General features: G+C 44.1%; 2 protein-coding genes across 3 annotated transcripts in view; one reads left to right on the top strand and one right to left on the bottom strand.

Moving 5' to 3' along the window:
• Positions 1–25,014, top strand: part of LOC146192606 (uncharacterized) — a 377,072-nt gene that overhangs the window by 95,910 nt on the left and 256,148 nt on the right. The window lies entirely within an intron of this gene.
• The window catches only part of LOC146192609 (uncharacterized), a 30,372-nt gene continuing 7,481 nt past the window's right edge, over positions 2,124–25,014 (bottom strand). Inside the window, exons 2-5 of one of the 2 annotated variants that reach the window (XM_084602498.1) lie at positions 19,101–19,400; positions 18,878–19,027; positions 16,209–16,428; positions 2,124–10,890 (exon numbers count right to left, since the gene is read on the bottom strand). In XM_084602498.1, the coding sequence (XP_084458624.1) occupies positions 10,824–10,890; positions 16,209–16,428; positions 18,878–19,027; positions 19,101–19,392 (729 nt within the window). In that variant the 5' untranslated portion in view covers positions 19,393–19,400 and the 3' untranslated portion in view covers positions 2,124–10,823. The remainder of the gene's footprint in view (positions 10,891–16,208; positions 16,429–18,877; positions 19,028–19,100; positions 19,401–25,014) is intronic. The other variant, XM_084602499.1, reaches the window with a different exon arrangement.

Genomic DNA, 25,014 nt, shown 5'->3' with positions numbered 1-25,014 from the left:
GGACACTAAACCCTGCAAGCCAAACCAAACCTGTACAAGCGCTGCTGCTTCCTTCCAGTTTGCCGAATCTTGCTTTGCTTTCATCATTCTTATAAAGTGAAAACTCTGCTGCTCCACATATGTACAACCCAGTTTCGCTTGTCTCCGACTGAATGACCTTGAAACCAGACCATTGTCAAACCAAGCACACCACTCGACTAACAATGTATGTAAATGCAAACTTTCATAGGAAAGCAATTAGTCACACTTTGTGGAAAAAAAGTGCAAGCATTATGCGAGTAAATATGGTAACTGTTGCTGGTAAGCAAGTGTGCAATTCCTTCTGCCTTTGACCGTACACGACTTTCAGTTTCGCCGCCAACAGAAACACTGCTGCCACAGTTCAGTTCAGTTCAGTCATGTCCGACTCTTCGTGGCCCTATGGACCATGTCACGCCATGCTTTCCGGTCTCTCACTATCATCCTAAGATCACATAACTTCATCTGCAGTGCCTCGAAGATGCCATCTAACCATCGCGTTCGCTGCCTACCCCTTCTCCGGCGACCCTCAACCTTTCCAAACATCAAATCTTTCTGCAGCGACTCCTCTCTTCTCATCAGATGACCTAAGTAGCTGAGCTTTAACTTTAGAATTTGACCCTCCAATGAGCAGTCAGGGTTTATGGTCACTCGACACTATCGACACTCGACAATCACTCGACAAATCACTCGACAATATCGAGTGATTTGATCTTCTGGCAGTCCAAGGAACTCTCAAGAGTCTTCGCCAGCACCACAATTCAAACGCGTCAATTCTTCGGCGGTCAGCCTTTTTCACAGTCCAACTCTCGCATCCATACATCACAACTGGAAAGACCATAGCACAAGTTATACGGATCTTGGTTGGCAGACTAATGTCTCTGCTCTTTACGAGGCGGTCAAGGCTAACCATTGCTCTCTTTCCCAGAAGCAGGCGTCTCCTAATTTCATGGCTGCAGTCTCCTTCCGAGGTAATCTTGCTGCCACAGTCGGTTTCAAACCAGACTCCAGTTCAGTAGCCAGCCATCTCACTGAACCGCTGCATACGGCACTTTCACCGTTGTAAACAGGTGTAGGGTTACAGTGCCTAAAATACAGCAGCATATTCAGGCAAAATAATAGGGTTAAACTTGAACCATTTTTTTTTTACTTGTTCTCTGGGTCAAGAACTATCATCACCAAATGTTCTGGCATTTGGGGACGAAACAAGTAGCAGGCACTCGCAGATTACAACATTCTAGAGCACTAAGGTAGAACCTGCATGCTTACAGCAGGCCCCAGTCATTTCTAGTATCTCATGGAATCTTCGAGAAGCCACAAACTGGGGGCTAAACGCTGAACGCTCTCTCAAGCAGTTTACTATAAATCTGAGAAAAGCACCGCCCCATATAGCTTTCAAGCCTAGCTGCAGTAACAGTAATGTGCACTTCCCCTTCATATTTTAGATACTAAGCAGCTCATCCTTTAAAATTTGTATTTCGACTTTGTTTATGCACAAGGTTCTCTGTAATTAAGCCCATATTCAGTCACCTACCACACAGGGACTGAATTGTTCCCAATTTTAAGCAGCCAACATTCACTGAAATATTGGCGAATGCATGAAGTCTTGATGTGAAATTGCTACGAGAACAAGATGTTGACACAGCCAAATGGGAGTTCTACAAAGGAACTAGTTCCAAGAACCTCCAGATCAGGTACTGGATGGCAGTCATTTGAGCACAGAGACAATGCAATACAACTGGTTAGAGGCTTGCTTGACTCGAGCCGTACACAATAAGAATTGCGTCGCTGCTGTTTTTACAAGGACACGCAGAGAGGAAGCCACACCAGGTCATTCTCGTTCATTTATGTCTCGTGCTAATAAATGTGGGAAGGGATATAATGCAACAGTAACAACATACTTTTTCACAATCCTTCTATCTCCTCCAGGGCCTATAATTCATTGTTGAAATTAGTTACATTTCAGATGGCGTATTTGTAATTATATTGTCACTCCTTATCTGTAACGTGTATAAGACTGCAATACCCTAGCAAGCCCTTAATATCCTCTGCTCTTGCTATATATTTAATTATGCCACATGTGTAGAAAGGAGTATTAGCAAGGAGACGTTAAAAATGAATTTATTTCCCATTGAAATATGCACATTACATAAAACATTTACAAAAACATCCTTGTTCGTACCAAAATGTTTGCAATAGGAGACATAGCTTAATGTAGAAAAAAGCACATGCACTTCAAGCTCTCACGAAAGTGCTCTTTGCCCAGCATCTATCACACGTACAAAAACAAAAACAGCTGCACATGGGTCGAGGTCAAAAATGCTACACACAACAGAACCAAACAAGTCAGGTGAAACAACAAGGGCACAGCTTGCATGTATAAAGCATGACACCGATCAGATGCTGTGGCCAAGTGTGTCATACATGCAAGAGACAAGCGTGACTAGATGCTGCTTTGAACAGCATTTGCAGGTTCCTTCATAGGCAGCCTCACAGCAGCACCATGTTTCAAGGACACTTACGTGGTACGGAGGCTCGCAGAGTCTACTGCCTGCCATGAGGTGTGGGTGCATTTCTAGCACCATGTTGCATCACACAGATTACTGAAGACAACAGTCTGGAAAACCCAAGCTTTACGTCTTTAAATTCAACGTTAGGTTTAGCACCTCCACAATATGGACCAGGCTATCCAATCCACATTCCTGAACACAGATTACGTATTTTACTTACAATGGTGTGTTATGTTTCTGTCAGGCTGGCCCACTCAGTTCATTCACTGCACAAGTCTATCATTTCAGCCAAAAGAAAAATATTCACCATAATAAATCAGCTCCATCACCAGAAGCAACCAATGAAAATATGTAATCAACTTGGGCAAAAATAACTAGCAGGAAGCATGTACACTCCAGCTCAAGCCTGTACACTCCAGCTCACCTAAGCTGCATACACAAAATACTGTTCCTGAATTGTGTCATGCACAACTTACCATGCTCAACACATGTACAGTCATGGCAAGGTGCCCAATACCGTATTTACCCACATAATGAATGCACCCCTGTATAATCAACACGCTTCTATCTTTTGATACACAGTCTTCAAAAGATGACAGTGACTACTACCAGGAGACTTTTGTCCTTCAGCAGAGGCACAGTGAACATCGATGAGTGCACAAAATGTGATGTTCCACAAGCAAGGCTGCTCATGGGAATTTCATAGAGGCCACAAAATGAAAAAGTGTTGCCGTGCTGGGAAATTCGGCATAAAATATCAAGACTGAGCAGCATCCACTGCAAAGTTCAGCAAATCCATGGATGATAAGTGGCTGAATATGCTCCTGACCATGCAAACTGTGCCAAGGAGTGCATTTCATTTTATTTAGGAGAGCCGTACCAGAAGTAGTAAATATTTATTCCATCAGCCTACTTTCTGTTCCGTTTCTGCAGCTCAAAAATTTTCTTGAATATCATCTCGCCTGTAATGAACTGAACACTCCCTTTTTCAAAGATTTTATTGAGGTAAAAGAGAGTGTTCATCATTTAAGTGAATATGCTATATTTTCACATTTAAGATATACCGTCAATGTGTGACCATGATATGGAAAGAAGGTGCATTGCTTTTAATACCCTATCAAGAGGGGGAGCAATTCAATTCCTCAGCAAAGGCATAAGCCAAATGCAAACACAACAGCTTGAATATTTTGAAAAAATATACATAAAAAATGGAAATGCAGCTAAAATGCAAAATGAAACATCACATTCACAAAACATGGCATATATCTGATAAGCTAAACCCGCCCTTCGGAACTGACATCTTAACCTTACGAATTTTGCATTGTGCCATCCTGAACAACGACTCCATGCTGCTAGAAGCAATTTTAGTAGCTGCCAAAGTTAAATCTACACAAGAAAAGGAGCATGGACCTGTTGCTTATGTACACTCAAAAGTCAGAAAATGCTTGTTTCATAATAGGAACGCATTTCCTTTTGGTGGAGATCAATGAATGCCACAAATTAAGCCTTTCCACTACTGTTTCAGTCACAGCAACTGCTAGATCCACTCAAAGCCAGAAGCTTGGAAGTGGCTATGTTCATTCTGAATTGAAATTGGAAATGAGGCAACACGCCCTGCAGTAGAAATGCATTTCTTGCTGGTGGACGGTGATGGTGTCAAAATTTGCCTAGCGCTTCCTTGAGCATCTGACGAAACGATTTTATTCAACAAGAGTTTCACACGTCATAAATCTGAGCACTTAACTGTTGCTGGTAAGCAAGCTTGCAATTCCTTCTGCCTTTGTCCAATGCACTTTCTCTAGCCCTCATGCAAGACAATTGATGAAGACTGATATAAGCAACATACATAGGACATTAACGTAGGCTACACATTAATATTAGTGCAGGTTGCACCAGTCTGCATCTGCTGCTGACAGACGAAGAGATAAATACCAAATACAAACTGGCGATGGCACAATCTTTCATTCTTTCTTCTTTCCCTCGTCCCTCTGGCTATACAATAGCCTTGATTCGAGGATAAAGATGGCATTTTTTGGCCTGGCTACACTGTCTGATGCATCAACAAGCAGTGGGTGTCCATCGACAATGCCTTCACAACAGTGTCCTGCAATGTTGTGTCACACACAAGAGCTAGAGAAAGCCCAGCTTAAGATCCGTTATCAACTGCACATCTGCATGTGTTAATAGCCCCAAAAGCGTCACACCAGCCAAGATAATCTCCCCCTCCTCTCTGAATCTGCTACGAATATCATGGTGTAATTCTTTCTAGTCGAGATGCTTACAAAAGGAAGGTCAGAAAGAGCCATGCAAGAAGCAAAAACACTGCTGGTCATACCTACTGACACAGTGAACACAGATCATAAGCCAGGGAGTTTCTAAAATTGTGCACTAGTAGAAGCTTCCATGCATGTATGCTGATGAGACACCACAAAAGCCTCAGCGCTTTCTGACTCTCCGCAACCCACCAGCACAAACAGATATGGTGCCAACTTAATGAGGATGATGGAATTCTCAAGAACAAGTCAAAAAGTCAAAATTGGTTAACCCTTTCTTGCCCAAGGAACTTTGCGGTCAATTCAGGGCTTGATCGCTACTTTGAAACAGCTATACAAAGCAATAGTCAGAAATGAGAATACAAAAGCCTTTCCTATTCTCTCGTAAAGACACTCGTTTGCAGCAAAAAGATAAGGCAGCATTTTGCATACAAAAGCAAACCCACGGTGCTAAAATATATGACTGAAAACATTACATATACACATTAAACATTATATAAAAATGCACACGAATTGATCAGTATACATTCTTCTAGGTATACAATCCAAACAAGGTTGATCACTCTGCCATCTGTTACCCTCTCCGTGCTCATAATCTCGCAGCACAAATGGACCCTAATTCTTTCTGAGCAGAAATTTCAAGCAGCCTATTTCAGAAGTATGCACTTAACGTATTTTAACCCTCGAAACATGTGGCAATGCATGGATACCACAGCCACTGGCGCTCTCTGAAGAATCCCTTGCAAAGAGATGATGCGGGCAATGGTAGTGCCACTCAGAGCATTGCACAGAAATCCGCTGCTACAAGAGGATGGCCGCATCAGGTTCAGTTTCTCTTGCAGTCGGTTTACAGCCCACTAGTGGTAGAAACTGAATGCAAGCCCACCTTTCATATTAATTCCTTGTAAATGCTCAACTAGCCCCTGGACAGTCCTCAATATCGCACATTATTTTGGAGAGTGACAGTGGATAGTGCTAGAGCAAGTTTCAGACAGGCAACACCTCGTCCGTTTTCGTGTAATCTAATCTGTTGCCAAAGCACCTTTGAATGCAACAAAGACAATTAAATTAAGTCAACTACAGGCAAAAATTTCGAGCTAGAACAAACTGCCCCTATAACATCCAACAGTTGCAGCTGGGGCCAGCTACTGCAAAGTGTGGGAAGAAGAGGTTCATCTTAAGTTTGAAGTAGTATGGGGCGTCAATAAACTCCCACCTCTGACAATCCAATCAAACCCTGCTCCTTTTCAGCTGGTGCCATGTGCAGGGTTGCAGCTCTCACCTTAGCTCAGTGTACCTAGAAACACCGATCCCCTAGATGTGCAGCCATGAGATTCTTTTCACTTAAGTCACAACCTTCCGATAAAAAAATCGGCATCAACAGAACAAACGCACAGGAAAAGTTCCACCAGAAAACAAATGGCGAAGCTGATTAAAAACTGCCGGCCAACACTGTCTGCCACCACGCACAGCCGATTCTTTTTCAAAGACTGCGGATAAATAAAGAAAGTGTGGACAGCAGACAGTAGTTATACGCAGTCCGCACAAGGCTCACAGTCACGGTTTCGCACAAAAATACGGTATTCAGAACTTGACATTCGATGCAAAAGCTTGCCCATTTCTATTGCATGGAGGGTCGCTATTAACAGGCAGTCGTTCGAGTGCTCGATTTCGAAGTCAAGCTCCATGAAAAGAGCTGCCATGAAAAGTGCATCAGTCACAACCTGGGTTTAGCTGATCTTCAACATGCTGGTGGCTATTCACGGAATGTGAGCGCAACTTTCACACCGCCTAGCAAAAGTAGGCACTAGCATCAGCCTGTGGCTGAAAGGAGACATGCAACATCATCATGCAGCCTGCAGGTCCAATATGGTGCTGGGACAGATCAGTGCAGCTGAAAGCAGCCCATATTGGTACAAAAGGGGCAAAAGACAAAGATGAAGGAAGCAACTAGACAGCCATAAGCACTCAGTGCCAGCTCGTATAGTACTCAAAGCAATCTCATTAAAATAATCAAGACAAATGTGCTCGCCAACAATGCAGAGAATTTAACCATTAGCATGAAAGAAAAGCTCAACCAAGTAGAGGAGTGCCCTCAAACCCTAAGGCCACTTGCATCCACCAATAGCATGTTACATAAAGCATCATAGGCCTATTTGCGGCTGTTTTCAGCTTATGCAGATCCACCTATTTCCCTGAAAGCATACGAGCGAAGTTTGTTACAAGCCAAATTTGTTGTCACTCAGTGCTAGCATGCTGTTGCTATGCCTTCATCCTTGACATGATTTACTGCAGCTAACAATGCGGTTGCTGTCGAGTGTGCACCAACTCTGGACTTGGGTCCAGCCCTATTGTCCATGACCGTGCTAGCAGGGACAACAGACTCGGGATGGACGGAGGCCTGACCTGCAGGCGATCGATGCTACTCCCCCACCCAGGTCCCAGTTAGTTGGGAGAGGGAGGGGGGTAGGAGGAGGAGGACGGTCACAGCCCACGGTGCTCTTCTCTCCTCATCACACAGAGGTGCCATCAGCAGGGAAAAGGTAAAGGCGCGTTGCCGGATCAGCCGGCGGCACAGTCCTTCACGAAAGGAAAAAAAAAAAGAAAAGAGGGGGGAAAAGAGAGAGAAGGAGAGAGCGACAGTCAGGACCGGCTTCCTCAAGCGAATCGCCCCGCCATCGCCAGTGGCCCTTCCTCTCTCCCTGCTTCCCTCTGGTGGTTGAACTGGCCTCTTCTAGCGGTTTCTGGGAAAGGCACCTCATCTCCCACCCAAACTGCATATATGACAACTCACCATTCAGATGCATTCAATGATCAACAGGTTGTGTGGCACATGTGTGTGCTCAGTCTGATTAATTGATTCCATTTATGTACTCTTAAGAGAGAAAGTTTGTCTCTGGAATACACAATATTACTGAGTGCAGATACAGGCGGTTACGTTATTTTAAGGCAAAACAATAAAGCAGCGATTTCCCCACACCAGGAATGTGTCTGTTACTAATATATGGCAAAGATAAGGCCAGTGCATTGCATGTGTTATACCCTTCTTACAGAAGTACCATAACTATGGTTACACTTAACAGCGGTCACAGTGAGATGCAGTTCACTGTCATTCTACTCCTCGCAACAGTCAAGGCTAGTTGCACAATAGTAGTTAATGCTGTTCATGCTAGCGGGTTATCGGCACACCCTCTATTCTAATGCAACTACATAAAACTTCAGGGCAACCTCGCGACAGCAGCTGCAAGTTTGTCATATTAAATGACATTACCCTGAAATATAGTCCAAACGACATGGAATAAATGGCAATGGCAGTGTAAGCATACAAGCAAAGGCACCTACTTTTTGACCCATATTCTGAATATGGACCAGAGAAAGACAGAGCGTGACTTGGACTGCACCAAGAGGGCAAGTTTAAGGGCAATCAACTGAACTGACATGCAGGATCGTGTCATTCGAGTTCCATTTCTGTGGCCTTTCACTCGTCAATCTACTGCAATTCTGATCCTATTCTTATTATGTTTCTATCTGTCATCGCTGCATTGATTCATTTTAGCTGAGTCATCTTAGTGCAGCCTCTCTCCTCTCCCCTAGGTGCAGAAGGGAACTTTCCATTTGTGTGCTTTGGAGTGACTGACTATTACACCTGCTTCGGTACATGCAATGGTTGACTCCTCTGCAGTCTTAGAGGTTCTGGTGCCTACAGTAGCTGCAGCTAAGAGTTTGGAAAGTGGTCCCCACTTTCCAAACTTTATGAGTCCCAAACATCGAAAAGATTGTGAAACTTTGGCCAGTCTCTTCGTGTTCGGCCACATCTACGCGAGCAACCGAATTATTTCCTTTGTATTTGGTGGGAGGACTGAATGCAGTAGGAAGGCGCAGGAAAGGAGGCAGCTCTCTGACAATGCTGGGCAGCTTTCTTGTATATAGTACTCTTAACGCCATCGCATTAAACGGGCCCAGTAATACTACTGAATAACTCTGCGATATGCTTGATATCTGCTTCACAAATATCCTCGATAAGATTTTGAATTTGTACAGTAGAGACTGAGTTATCCGCTTCTCATGCATTAAAATCTCATTAATGCGAACCAGAACCGTTACCTCGGCCCACAAGCATGTAAATCCATGGTGTGAAACGCTCGTCAGTTCGGACATGGGCACGTATGTTTGTCAATTCAGATGAGAGGTTACATCCATCGGAGTTCGACCCATGAAGCCAGCGATCGTCTAAACAGACCTCCCCAAACCTGAATTGTATGAAACAGTGGTGTCTGCGCCCTTTAGGCATCCGCACTATTGGAGGCAATAAGTCCCCCTTTGCTCGAAATATAGGCCAGCAGCATAGTCTCGGCTTCGTTTCTCTGAAATTCATGCCATTCTGCCACTGCCATTGGATGTGTCTATCATCCAGTCACACAGTTTAAGGCACTGCTGTGCGCTTCACTGGTCTTTCAATTCTGTTTTGGGATAGCGTTACTCAGTTCTAATGACTGCGCATATTTCTCTACTGCATCCATGTGCCTCCTCCGCCTTCAGATAAACTGCACTGTTGGATTTTGAGATGAAGGATTGCCCAGGACGGTTTATGAACAAGCACCACTGCTACTGCGTCACACTCTGAAAATGACCAAGGAGCCTCTTTCAATTATGGGGTGCCTCAATGTTCCCGGCAGTTTCAGCAATGCAAAACGCTGGACAAAAACCAGGAAAAATCTCCGCTGTCACTTAGTTTTCATTTCAAACACATTTCAGCAGTTTTTAGGACCATCCATTAATTCGAGTATTTTTTCTAGTCCCTCGAAGGCCAAATTAACGAGATTTTGCTGCGTTTGGATTATGGCATCTAAGCCCCTTTCTCCTCCCTCTTACCACTTTTTGCATACTCTAAGGCAGCCACTCGTCTGCTGGTGCCACCCACGAAGCCCCACCAAAGCACGTGATACAGAGAAGGGTGAGAATTTGGAAATTGTGCTGGAAACTGCTCTCTAACCACTGAGCGCAACTGCAGGTTTTTTGCTACGTGTGAAACTGTATTACCCAACTAAGGGTGTTCACAAATGCACAGGATAGCAATTTAGCGAGTTTGTACGGCATGCTATGGTGCTTCAGGGCACCTATATAAGGGAGGACATGCATCTAACTCCCATGACATCTTGACAAGGAAAGAGCCAACCAGGAGAGCGCTCCACTCATAAATAAGCTGAAATTTTCACAGGTGGTTTTTCACCCAGCACAGAGAAGTGCCAGCCTGCAGGTGGGCTGGTAGTGTTTTCACAGATACAAGCCACAGGAAAGCATGCTGTAGTGTATTCCGGTGAAGCAAGCCTGACTGAGATTTCTTCGCGCAATGCTTTGCACTGATTTCGTGGGAGCTATATGTTGCACTTTCTAAAAATGCACGTTTCTGCAGGCCGTAGCGAAGCACAGTGTCATGGAATTTTGCAGATCAGACTGCCATGAATTGACTCTATTGGAAGGATTGTCTGAATTTCAGCTCACGAGAACAGTGATATTGCTTAGAGAATGTCAAGGTCATAGTACACCAAAAACTAAAATTTGTGGCAAAAAAAAAAAAAAAAGAAATGTGAACAAGAGATACAAACAGATACCACAGTTGCATATTCTGACATCAGAATCAGAGTTTGTCATGTTGCATTTGCATGAAATGTTACTCCTACGGACCAACGTTTTTTGCAAGCGAATGTCACAACCCGCAACAGCCATACGTTTAAAATTCCAATCCCAGCTGGATAGGTTGACCATCAAGAACCGTTTGCCTCTCCATTCCGGTGGCCTGGAACTACAGTGATAACCTTCAATACTGGGCGATTCAAAGCGGCCACCGCTCGGCTTGACAAACACGTCTCCAGCACAAGCCAGTTCTCCGAGGGGTACACATTGCCAGCTTCCCTTATGAACTTGTGTACATCACAGGATCTCTTTCTCTCTTGGAAACAAAAGAGCACTTTGCACAGGAAGGACTACATCCCTCTGCTTTCCATAGGCAGCCTGAGGCCAGCTATTCGGCTGCAGTGGGCGGCTTGTCCGTGCTGGAGGCTTCGAGCAGTGAAAGGGAGGTTCCAGGCCTGGGTTAGAGAGAAGGGACGGGCCAACAGAGCAAAGAATCCCAGCAGCAGTTAGTCAGAAAGCAGGTGTTAAGTGTGGTAGCAGCAAACAGAGCATGCCAGTCAACAGATGGGAAGAGGTGGGAACACCGCAGTGCTCGACTGCACATACAAGAGAATGTTAGCATGAAGAGGCAGCAAGAAAGTCATGGGGAAAAGTTAAAGCAATGCAGAAGCATGTTAGCAAGAAGTATTGCACAACAACGTGGCTGCAGGTTATTTCTTGTAGTGACAAAAGTTAAAGAGTTTCAAGCACAGCGAGGAAAGGTCTGCTGATTGCAGTTCTGCACACAGTTTGAGAGAGTGCAGTCTGTGGTGGTTTTCTTAGCAGCTCCATAACTCTGCAGTACATGTGTCTGAATCATAAAATGCCTACGGCTCGCAGTTTCTTCTGCAACAGTAATGAAGCAAGGGTAAAAAGAAATAACAACAATGGTATCATCAAGACTTTTCCACCTGCATCTGTGGGTTAAGGTAGTATAATCTGGGGGAGAGCAAATATATAAATTTTTCAATACGAATCGAATAAAGACTGATGAAAATTTCATTTGCACGTCGAATCAAGCATCGGTTAGGCATAAAAAAAAATTTGAACGAAGAGATCATGAGCAAATGTTTTCCTTTCTTCAAAACACAGTATGGTCTCCGCAACTCAGATACTCTTGATACCACAAAATAGAAATAAACGACATAAACGATGTGCACAGAAATGTACACTTCACCAGCCCGCAATATGGTCATGCATAATGAGAGGCAAAATCATATCAATGAATTGACAAAATTGGCAGCCAAAATAGAATACCATTATTGGTAGCAAAACTTCATTACTAAACTTCCATAGGACTGAGAAGACGCTAAATTAGCTGAAGACTGAGTTATCAGATGCTCGCCCCAAAAATGAAAAATTTCAGATAATGAGGTGATGATGCCTTGTGAGAAAAGCCGCAATAATCCTTTGACAAGCGCACAGTCCCGGCATGCTGAAATAACAGCGTCAAGACGGTAAGAAGACCGCAAGAAATAACACACACACTGGCGTCAAGATGGTAAGAAGACCGCTTAAAAACAAAGAAAGAATAGCCAGCAATGGCTACAAAGCACACTGTGGCTAGCCTAAGTTGTGAATGACGACGAGGCTGGGAAGCCAAAACTGTGCAGCAGGCTATTTTCTGGCCTAGCAGTATAGGGACCTTCTCGCTCAAATAATGTGCTATTTTATGTCCGAGAGCAAAGGCAGCACTAAATAAGACTTCGTGAAACAGCAAATAGCACATCATGGCATCCTCCAGGTCTATTAAGACATTTTTTTAAGAACAGTGCTCAATATTTTTCTTTTGCGATTTCAAGTGAAATTGAAATTATTTCCGCAATCCTTTGAATTGCGGAAATATGATAAGGCGTGAAATTTTGGTATCGATATTTGCACCAATCGCCACGGTTCGCAAATTTTGCTATTCACGTTAATGAAACTGCACAGGTAGAATGACTTATGTAATTAAGTTTGCTTTTTTTTTTTTAATAAAAAAAAAATGGGCACAAACCATTTGACTTACCCCAGAATTCAGTTTTATAGAGTTTGTTTTGATAATGTTTTGATAGCAAAAGGTTTTAGGGCACCATAAATAAATTTGAAAACAAAGTGTACTTTCTTGTACTTGATTACATTTGAAGAGACACTGGTCTTAAACGAAAGTTTCTTGTTTGTGGTTAAATCTTTATGACATAGCCCCTTTTCTCTTCATGAAAATTTTTTATGCCTGTGGTGTAGTCATGCACAAGCTAATCCATTCCCTTGAATATGACACTATGTACACTGGGCAAACCAGATGTCAAGCACCGAAACACGCCAGAACAGATGGGTGACCATATGGTGTAAGAGATGATGGAAGCATGTTTCTTACACAAAGGCCAGTCACATTTAATTATTACTGGGCCATCACTCACCAATAAGGAGACCTCGAATATATTTAAAGATGGCTTTAGTGAGGTTTTTATGCTACGTTAGCATTTCAAGAACTTCTTGACTGTCTTGATGAAACGACATCAAAAAAACAAAAACAAATTATGCAGCTGATATTGAAATACAAAGGGGCACAAAACAGGCATGCTTTGATTTTAAGTAGACTCCCATTACAACAAATATAAAGCGAAGACTGTAAAATTTGTTCGTCTTTATAGAAGTGCCCATATGTATATTCATATATTTACACCTAAGCCACACAGGCACATTCATATGAACTGGTTAAAGCGGGGCTTTAATATTTACGTCAGGTAATCCTTCATGCTACGACTTTATGCTAATGAGCATGTAAGACTGGAAAGTGAAGTGCAAATCAAAGTGCTAGTTAATTCAGATACGGCCTAAGCACGCACTAAACTGGCTGTCAAATTTTTTTAATCTTCTTTTCTCCCATAAATGTGTGTGTCCCTTGCAATTAAACTGGAAGGCAATAATGGTGCAGAAAAACTAAGTAACAGCTCGCACAGCATGCATTATCCCACAATCTTGCCCATGTGCCATGCACCTGTAGGTAATAGAGCGAAACAAAATTGACTGACTGATCTAGTGTGGATAATAAGCGCTCTGCATCTTGACAGAGCAGTTAAATAACTGCTCAACCTCATTTGCAGTATGTACACCAGAACTAATAGGCACTATGAAAGAATGGTGACCTACTTACTGCTGTGGTTTATCAAAGATAACCTCGCAAACAAGCTCTTCGTTCACCTTCTCTAGCTGTAAGAAGATGATGCACTAAACCACATTACACCAACAAGGAACACGGGGACATGTGCTACTCGCAACTGTTTATTTAGAAGAATTATGGGCAACTGCACAGCTGTGAATAAAAGAGAATGGACACGTGCGAGAAGAAAGCATATAAAGGTGATGGATGTGTGTCACACGTGGAATGGAAAGTTTACAAGCTAATCTCTTAAGACTTTTTCATCCCAAAGCTTAATAAGTGATGCACCATTGCACGCGCAAGTTCCATAATTCCAAAGGAGGTAGGCTTGCTCATGAATTAGTAGAGACCTGCACTATTGGAAATAGTGAAAGTGAGTGTGGAAGCAACATATTTCAACGCGACCGATACAGTTTTCTCACCTGTACGAATTCTTCTCACAGACGTCTGTGCCTCTTCACCCCCCCCCCCCCCCCCGCCCCCCTTCCCTCAACCCCCTTCTGCAGTTATTCACCAAGTACTCACACAATATAAAAGAACAAACATGCTCGGCGTGCCATTACTTAAGTTGACGTTGTAATGATGACACATGACCCGTGATTAAACAACAAAGGAGACGCAAGGCCTTTCGACATGATGAACCATAAATTGTGCCACAAACCAACCTGCATCACTATGCAAAGCGTTTGGAAATGCGTGCATGCAGGAAGACGCTAACTGACCCATGTGCAGACTTTGTGTTCACCTCTTTATTAAGAGCCAACACTCCTGTTCACATCTCATGACACCAGTGATGTGATTTCTCCCTCACTCATCTCGCTGGGAAAAGTGGAAGCTAATGCACACCTATTGCTGCACTCAGGTTTTAACTTAACACTAACTGCTCTGCGTTGGCAAAATTCCTTTAAATGGTCCACATGACAAGTTACAGGAAGTTTCCTCACATTTACATGTTAGTGCGACTTGCTCAGCTCCAACACACATGATGCCTGCGTGCTATTGTAGACACCTATGCAGGTAACGAGAAGCTCATTAAAAATAGACAATAGTGAATAAGGATTGAATTAATTAAATGAAGGATTAAATGAATGCCATTTTTCCATTGTCACAATGGACCAGCAAGTTTGACCTCAACTTCTAAAAAAAGGTTCCTACCCACAGCTCTCCTTTCTACAAGGGTGTGGCCCGACTATATAATCACGTGCAGGGAGATAAAACAGTTGGGCAGATATAGTTGTTTAAATTTACTACAGTGCTAGAAGATAGAGTCGCTAACAGTTCACTGCAGTACTACTGTACAAAGCTGTACATTCTTTCAAACGATAGGTTATCACAAATTTGTTCTCTCTGAATGAAGAGAACACCTTTGCTTGGCATTTCCAAACAGGGGCTGTTCTCAAGGCAGTAAGACACAGGCATAACAGCTGTACAACAATAGGTAGTTGGCCCGCAGCTTTGGCGGTCGTCATGACAAAATGCTAAAAAAGTGGCAGTGCATTCACTGTGGAAAGGTCTTTCTCATGAAACTATCTGTACACAACTGTCTTGGACACTTTTTCAAGTTCTTCGCATTTGACTCTTAAATTTATTTCAAGACTGAAGTAACTGTGCGCAAATATTAGCCGCCCGGCCCCCAGTGCTACACTGCAATGTTGATGAACCCAGCTGCACTGCTCATGGCATCCACTGATTCTTCTTTTTTTTTTTTTGTCAGCGGTTACTGACATGCTCCCCACAGTGCTTTTGGCAGTGAAGCGGCAACTACAAAGTGCAAAAATAGGCAGTGCTTAAACGTCTGGTCGACTTAAACACTTCTATGCAATGGCAGTTACAGCTGAATGAAAGTGCTACCAAACATACTGGTACCTATGTAATGGCTTAATGTAACGCGAGTGGCGCCCACTACAACAGAGAAACGCAGATGCATCAATGCTAAGTTCTCTTGAATAATGTGACCATGGGCGGTCTCAAATAACTGTTGTAATGGATGCGTGCAAGTGGTTGCAAGTGACAAGGCCGGCCCCTTTTTCTTTTTTTTCCCACACTGAAAAGTATATCCCAACTTCTTTACGCCTGCATGCTGCTGCCTAAATGTGCTCATGGTAGGGACGCCCATGGAATGAAAAAAGACAACACGGGCACCCACCCGCAACTGAATGCTAACTCTGCATGCGAGAAAGTGTACACGACCAGCAAAACAAAAGCAAGACAGAACGTAAAAGAAGAAGAATGAAAGAGAAGCTACACTACTCTGCGGCCTCCAGACTCTGGAGTTTGGGCATCAGCAGTCATGTTCCCGGCATGCATGCCCTGATAGCATATTCCCAATGGTGGCCCAGAGTATGTTTTCTTGCACCACTAATAAAACATGTGCTTCAAAGCACCACCTGCATTCCAATCAAGAATTCCAATCATGGATCACCTCGTCTTGCTCCAAAAGTGTACTTGATTTCCTGACACGGAGGTGGATTTCGAAAGATGCTCTGGACCACCACGGAGAATACACCACAAGTCAAAGTATAAACGCCAAAAAGCAGTGGCTGTGTGGACATGCGCCCACCCCAGTCATGTGAGCAAGCATCAGCTCAGGACCTGGGTTGCATGTTGTAGATGAGGTTGTTGGCGCGGCGACGGCGCTCACGGGCCTTGAAGGTCTCTCCAAGCAGCATGACGGCAGCCAGCGTGTGGAAGAAGAAGGCCACCACGGCCAGCGCGTAGGCCCAGGACAGGTGGTTGTATTTGGGGTACTGCAGCCAAGAGCGCTCAAAGCACATGCCTCCAAACACCGCCACTGACAGGAACACCGGCAGCGCTGGGCACACACCGAGAAAATAAGAGGAGGAGAAACGCCACATCAATCAGTATCCCCGAGCACATGTACGTGTAGCCATAAAGATAAGGCCTTCAGCCCACTCCTCGCTACTTTAGAACCTGCACATGTATAGCAATGTGATATATTTTATAATACTCCCGATTTTATAGCGTAAGAACTCGAACTTTGGAGGTAGACTGTAGTGGACAAATGTACATGACGACAGACACCCGCCACGGTATATCCAGGTATAATAAAGTGAATCTGCAGTCCCATTTTGCCTTCAACAAACAAGTGTGCTTTTTTTTTTTCATTTTTAGCAAAGGCATTTTTAATAAAAATAAAAAAGGTCATAGTAAAGAAGACACGACTGTGGTGACATACACCCCGCGACATGATGACACGTGGCAAGCACACAGTCTAGGATCATAGTGCAAACGTTCGAAGAAAAGCAGATACCGATGATTGCATGAAAACAAAATTAGAGCTGGCTTCGAACATAAAAAGAAGGCGATACGGAAAGGGAAGCCACCGGGAAAGGAAAGGCAGCAAAAATGCGTTGAGGCGTAGCGATGAAAAGGACAAATGATAGCAACACTATGCAGCATCAATCACAAGGCAGAGGGTGTGGAGAAGAGGGGACATGACGACACTGAGAGGACGGTAATACCGTGCTCGATTTTATTGTATTTTTCTTTAAATATTGCCTGTTAAATGAAACTGGGACCGCTGAAGATAATGCAGTGTCCATGCTAAGCTTTGGTATGAAACCGCAGAGCCTAGAATCCGAACTCGCATCGTATCCACAACCATGTTAGATTCAAGCAAATGCGACACTTCCACAAGGCACAGCTGACATTAAACATGCAGTAGCATAAAATGTGGCAAACAAAAATATGCAATTATCACACAAAGATCATGTTTTCTTTTACAAAACAGCACTAGTATATGTTTAGTAAGTAGCCAATTACTGGCAGCACTCTCAGAGCCATGTTGTCACCCACAACTGACACCTTAAAGGCACTGATATAAAGATTCCTGCTGGTCTAATTGTATTCGCTATAGAGGGTTTCTACTATATGTGTAACGATTCTCCTAACACAAAGTGAAAACGTCTAGTAGCTAGCTTTACTTTTACCATGCGCATTGAAAATAATGGACCAGAAAACAGGGCTTCGCAACTCACTTTGGGAATGTAAGTAAATACCTAGCAAAAGTGTTGCTCTATCTATCCTAAAGAATGCTGCAAGATATTACATGCGTATAGGTCCCAATATTTCTAATAAGCTCAAGAAAATACCAACACAGGTCGACACTATCACCAGACCGATGTTTTCAGTGATCGATGGGCATTGCGCCAAAGCATAGGTGAAGACTGAGTGTATTGAAAATTGCCCCAATCCCTACAAGCGTGTCTTTTAATGATTTAGGCCACACTGACAGCACAAACATGTACATACTAGCGAAGAAAAAAAGTCGTGCAAAACAAGCAGCAAAGAAACATCAATGCTAATGCTGCCCTCCATCCAGCGGCTCTCCACATCTGCATGTAAACACCTGCAATCGTCTTCCAAGCAAGCTGGTGCACGCTGCCTTGGTTGGAAGCAACAGCTGTTTTTGTGTGACGCATGCACGTGGAAGCAGGCTGGCGATTTGATAGACAAATTTAGTTGGGCATACGCAGGGAGGCTGCAGCAAATCTGCACGCAGAGAACGCTACATACCTAGACACATCTTGCATGCATACCCACACCGTCCGCCAACATATGCACGCTATGGACATGTTACACATCGTGTTCACAGCAAGACAGTACACTGCTAGCCCATTTCATGTCACGGACATGTCGCCATTACATCCAATGCAACAACTCACCATAAATAATGTCTTATTTCGCATACTCTCCCCTATACAACAAAGTATAGGTGACAACCAGGATTGGTCTTCCAGATAATTTGGAGGTCTTCAAGCCAGTGGGCCTAACTATATATATGCAGCGTAACTTATCGCCATTGCAACAACACCTAGCAAAGCTGTTGTGCTAACTTCTACAATTTTCATACCTTTTTTCTTCTTTGAAACAAATACTGGCAACTTAACCACCATTACCTATAATTGCAAAAACAAAAAATATGTTTCCTTTAACCAGTACAGATGCATTTTGCTTTATTGTCACTACATGGCGCCACTGTCTACAGAACTTAATGCATCGTCACCCTTTGGCAGTGCAAGCAATGCAGTGAGTGGTGCATACACATACTTAGTGCAGATGCTCAACTTCGTAAGAAGAAGAAATGCACTCCCTAAATACACTCTCAAGACTAGGCTTATGTGCCTCACATTTTATTAACTTGCTTAGTCTCCATCCTTGCACAATACATTCACGTGTGTGTGAAACATTCAACCAATAAATGTCGCCTGCTGAGAAAGCAAGGAGCAAGAAGCAAGTACCAGTGATGGCTTCGAGGATGAATGCTCCCAGCAGGAAGATGATCTCGTATCGTAGCATGTATCGCATCAGCACCACGCTCAGCAGCACCAGGGCGGCCAGGGCAAACATGAGCGCCAGCGTCATCATGCTCTGCACAAACATCAGCCAGCCTGCACAGCACAGCATGGTCATCACTACCACTGACCACAGCGGGAGCCCTGGCAGCAGCACGAAAGAACTGACCGGGTAGGAGCCAGTCGCGGATGTTCTGGTAGGTGTACGAGTGGATCCAGTGGCAGCCATCGAAGGTCTCGTCGTACTGGTAGGATGGGTGGCGGTAGTTGCGGAAGCACACGTCCCACAGGCCCAGCCGCACAAACTCTAGGTGGGCCTCCTCGTAGCTCTCCAGCCAGTAGGGGCTGGCAAAGCTCACCAGCAGCAGCAGGGTGGCCAGGTACGCCACCAGGCCTGCACCCAGCAGCAGGCCCGAGGCCGGCGGGTACCGATACACCTGGCCGCTCGCCGACTTCTCCATCCTCGCTCCTGCGTCACCATTCCTTTTGTGACATCGCACCTCCAAAGATTCTTATAAGGGGACTAGTACACATTTCATTTTTGCTGGCTTCAACAGTACACAAACACAAGGATTGACGGTCAGCGCTGTGGCCGTCTACAATACTCTCAGTCCCAGTGTCCGTGCCGGGATAAGCAGTTACAGGGAACAATTGCGCTTGTCACATCACAGGCAGATCTTGCTTGGAAAATGAAAATTGCGAGGCCTGTACGGTCATTTTCAACATTCCACCAATGTGGCGACAGTGTGCAGCCCCTATTTCTATCACAGAGGTGGAAGCAGGCTGGAAAATTTTGGAGCAGCTAAGGGAGCAGTAATAACGCCGTTTTGGAGCTGCTTTGGAGCAGTAAAATGAGGGTTTTGCATCATGCTAGCTAGTTATGTTTTGGAGCAGGTTTTAGGGATCAAATGCCTCCAATAACTGAAATTTCCTATTCCTGACATACATAATAATACACTTGGATTTCTTATTATTAAAAGCATCGAAAACGAGACAGGACAGCCGAAATATGCATAGATTACAGATAACACCAGATGACAAGAGCAACAATTTAGAACGGACAAGCAGCAAATGGAATGCTTGCTTGTACGTTACACGAGAGGACATAAAGTTTGACTAAAAGCTTGCAACTATTTTGGAGTGATAGAATCAAAGGTGGAGCCCACCACTTTGACGCACTCCAGCACCAAAACTGATATGGAGTTCACATCAATGAGCAGCACATTTCTGCTACCTTGTGCATATCCTTTCTTTTCCTATTCCTGTGCTTACAAATTTCTGGGCCGTGGTCAATAGAGTGCCTTCAGGTAGGATAGGCAGCACCGAAGGGACAGCTTTATTCTTCCTTCACCTTCTCTATTTCACTGTCTCCTGCCAGTCACTCTCCACATTATCCCTTAAGCTACATTTGGGCTTCCTCAATTTCAAAATGTTGGCAATAGGCCCTGTGGGTTACCAAAACGCTTGAGAACATTTCCAGTGATTAAGACCTTCATGACGTCACCGCATAACGCATCAAGAATCCATTTTGCTTGAAGCATTTGTTATTGGCAAAGAGGCTCTATAGTGAGGTACCTAGCTGCTTAATTTCACAGCAAAAGCATTACAACCATTTGTGCTACTCTTTGTAGCCAGACAAGTTTCCCAATCAAATTTTTGGTGCCTGCTTTCCTTGCTACTCTCATTTCTCTCACCACCGATGATTTGAAAGGCTGGGAGGAGTTGCTATGTCATGTGCATAGAACATTTCTTTTTTTCACAATTCCCTTTAATGCTTCACTGCTTGTGTCTCGCTTTAAATTTACTTGCAAACGTCAAGTTGGTCAGATCACATTTCTTGTAGGAAACATTGATAACAGTCTACTATGCGTGATAGACTCGTGCTCTGCAAAATTTGATGGCAAAATGTCGAGGCGGAAGGGTGTTTGGAGCAGGATGGAGCAGGTAAAGTGGTTTGGAGCAGAATGAAGCAAATAGAGTAGCGCTTCCACCCTGCTATCACTCAAGGCATGCACAAAATTCATTCAAGTTCATTCATTCCTTCAAAAAGCATTCAAGTTCTTCATGTGTTGTTGCTGTGTATGGTGCATTTATTCAGGTACCTGAAAATGACACTGCCTTAACAGCCAGGAACTCAGTGTGCTGATAAATGGTTGCAAATAATGAGAAGGTACTTTTTGTTATGCTGGGACAAATTTTCGGGGCATCCAAACAGGGAGGGACCAATTTTGGTGTGCGTGTGAGTGTGTGTGTGTGGGGGGGGGGGGGGGGGGAGGTATTTTTGTTTATTAGCACAGTCAGGCCTAATAAATCAATGAAATCAAGTAATGAGAGCCATTAGTAGTGTTAAAATGAAAGTAAAAAAAATGACAACAAACCTGACAAGATGAAGCTTGGAACATGTACAAGTTAACTGGTACTCAGGAAAAGAAAAAATCAACCGAGTGAACACCATGTGCTACAGTAGACGGAAAACATGTTATAATCACATGCGCCTGGCGACAAGTATAAGGGGAGAAACTGTGCGCATGCAAAAATTTTAAAAAATTTAAGCTGGTCACAACAGTGCTTTCTGTGAATAAGTAAAGTGTGTCTAAATTACCCGAAACAGGAATTTTACATAAACCTGTAAATGACACTGCACTGAGCTTCTCATTACAACAAATTGTCGAGTATTGACAGCTCTGTTTATTTACCTTGTCATGCACACTAATGAAAAGGCTTGAAACTAAAATGTGTGCGCCATTAAAGGTATACTGAACAAATATCCAAGAATATTGAGAAAGTACCACAATTGCATTCTTAAGACACGATTACACTAGTACAGACACACAATTCGGGTTAGTTATGAGCGGGATGGCTGTATTTTTGATGTTTTCTGAGTGGCCGCCGGGTCAGAGGCAGCGCACTCCCAACTGCGAGCTGGCAGATGTGACATCACAACTACCCTCAGCAACGTCACGGCGCCGGCGCCGCCGCCCCCGCACCTGAAGTTGGTTGACCGGCTACACGCAGTGTCGGTTCCCCTGCATCGCGCTGTGCACAATGCTGCACATGAAGGAGGTTGAGGTTGGCGTGTACGGAGGGCACGTATTGCGGAAAATTGTTTGCGCGCTGGGAGGGAACGATGAATTGTATGCAAGAACAAGAACAGCAAAAAAAAAAAAAAAGTCCATCCCTGCGTTTTGTGAGTGCCACGGGAGAAAGAAAAAATGAACAGGTGCGACCGGCCACAATGGGGGTAGTTGTGACGGTTTTGTCAGAGCTTACACGGGAGCCTGCTAGGTGTGGCGATTTGAGAAATATTCATTAAAATGCTTACTTTCCGCTAATTTCTGTTCATAAAGTGGATTGTGTTGGTCACTCCCAACGCGATAGCTACCATCTGCGCTGGAAATCTTGGCGGCAATTTTTTTATTCAGTATACCTTTAAGAGATCGGAAGAGAGCAGAGTGTGTGACAGTATAAAAGCGAGTTGATGGCATCCTAGTAAAATCAAGAACAAATCATCGGGCATCAGCCCGCACCATGCGAAGACCAGTTAACTGATGGTCTCTGATGGTGACAGACTGTATTCTAAGGGAAGGAAAGCGTAACAGGGGCAGCAGATAGCCAGGTGGAAGGATGAGATTAGGAAGTTTGAAGGGACCAAATAGACGCAACTGGCACAGGACTGGCTTAATAGGCCTTTGTCCAGTTGTTGTAGTCAGACTAGTCATAATAATTCTGGAGATGATGAGTGAACAAGAAGCCTTCTTCAACGCCTGTTGCCTTCAATGCAATCCAGCATTGATGTCGTCAATGAAGACTTGTTTTGAATGCAGAAGCATGTGCGCCTGCATGCACGCTTCAGTGTCCTCAATTCAAGCAAAGCACTAAATGCTTCCGAAAAAAAAAGAAACTGGTGGTGGCTTAACTTGGTTAAGCCTGGATATCAGAAGCAAAAAGGTTCGGCGATGCCATGGCTTAGCTTGTGGTTCCTTGGTGTAGTTGGCCCCCTACACACACTTTCAAATGGATTGTCTGGGATGCGTGGCTGAAACTCACGAGTAGCGTAGCCAAGCTCACTCACCCGAATGTCAAGGTCCACTTTTCGTAAACGGTTAACCTCATTGTCACATCCAGTGTCCTTCTCAGCAGTAAACGTGCCCGTCTTGCTGCGTCACTCATATGTCTCTTTTCCAATCAGTCGGCATGCTGTTCGTCACTTTCCTCAGCCCGCCACCTCCTTTTGTTTTCATTCCGCCGTGCAGCAGTGGCTTCGGCCTGAGTAGCAGCACCCGACGCCTCGTCTCCTGTCGTTCTTCTCTTTCCCGGCATACGGTGTCACGGTGCCACGCCAACGGCTTGCAAACCTAGCGCAGTGGATCCTCCTTCTTCTTCTTCTTCTCCTGTGACATCACGTGGTTTGCGCATGCGCAGCTGTGACCTTTTCTCACGACAGAGCACACGCGAGACTCGGAGTTGACTAGCCTAGTGAAGCTATTCGCTTCAAACGAAGTTTTGAACTGGAAAAAAAAAAGTGGTTCCAGACAAAATTCAGACAGACCCAGAAAGCCTCTGATCACATAGTCTGCATGACAACGGTAGCGGCGGAAGTCCCGCTGCAGTGTCTAGGCTGCCACACTTAAACATAGTACCAAGTTGGCGAGGGCACGATATGGTTACGATCAGTGTCAGTGTGCTTACATGCCATCCAAAGCACCGTCAATTATGACAGATGTCAAACAGAAGACCTGAAGACAAAGGTGATCTCCAATTACAGTTTCTAAGATGGTTGGGCAGTGCCACAAAACATAATCCCCCTGTGTCGTCATGCTACTGGCTTGCCACTTCGTTCATTTTCTCCCTACAACCGACTGTAACTTGTGCTCGATAACACACAAACTGGGGCATACACCTGCAAGAGACTGACTTTTTTCAGTTATCACCAAGTTTAAGAAAATAAATTAGCCATATTGTAGGGTTTCTCAATGTGAGGCAAAAATTCCAGGCCTTATGTATAACCATGTCAATACTGCTTTCCAATTTTGGCAACTGAATGGAAATTGCACTCTCCTGTGAAAACCAAGTCAAGCAGGCGAGCATGCAATCTTATTTCTTGAACACAGGTATCACTATTACGCATGAGAATCGAGCTAAAGGAAATGTTAAAAACCCAAAGAGGTACAAGACTTAACACAATATGCAGACAACCAATATTGTCTCCTAGCCTGTTCAATTTTGTTTGCGCATTAATACCGTTTACAACAACTTGAAGGGACCCAGGTGAAACTATTGTACACATATGGTGGAACCAATGAAAGACCACGAGAAAATTGACAGCACTGATGAACACATCAGCTTATATTGATAACCTCATTAGGCACTGAAATGGCTCGACAGCATCACTTATTTCACAATAACCTTGAAAGCTACTTTCATTTACCTTTCACTTAGCACTTCTGACCAACTGCAACAGTTTTCTTCCTGCCCAACATTTGGGTACAATGTCAGTACTGTGCTAAACAGAGTGTATATGTTTGTTTGTCCAGATACAACTAATGGCCCCTCTTCTGAGATCTCTCAGCTTACAGCCTTGTGATGACCACAGTGAGTGTTCTAGAAAATGTCGAATAAGACCAGGTACTGCTCAGGCCCAAAGTCTGCTCAAGTGCCATGCCAACAGGTGCGGATCTCGCACTCCCCCGAGTCAAAGTGGGGTGCTCCAAAGTTTCACAACAAAGCACTGACCACAGTTTCAAAGAATAAAATACAGGGGGGTGACACTTAAACTTTGCTTTTAAGGGCATGACGAGGCTCCCACACCTTGGGAATCCTCATTCGTGTACATGCATTTTTCTACTCGTTTAACCACAAATCCCCTAATCTTTGCCTCTATTATAACCTCACACATACTCATTAGCATACAGTTTCATACTACCAAAAGAGCACCTGTCACGGATATGAAGCCTCGCCTTGAAGCCAAGCCATACAAACGTGTCTGCATCCCCTAGGAGCTGCGCATCTCACTAGGGATCCAAGGACCCCGGGGGGTTCGATTTCCATTTTGAAGCAGCAACAGGAGTTGGGAGCTCCTGCCA

The sequence above is a fragment of the Amblyomma maculatum genome, chromosome 4 (genome assembly GCF_055883805.1).
Source record: "Amblyomma maculatum isolate TAMU_Amacu chromosome 4, ASM5588380v1, whole genome shotgun sequence".
NCBI classification, from domain to species: domain Eukaryota; kingdom Metazoa; phylum Arthropoda; class Arachnida; order Ixodida; family Ixodidae; genus Amblyomma; species Amblyomma maculatum.
The sequence above is the reverse complement of the archived record's forward strand: the minus strand, read 5'-3'. Positions and strand labels throughout refer to the sequence as shown.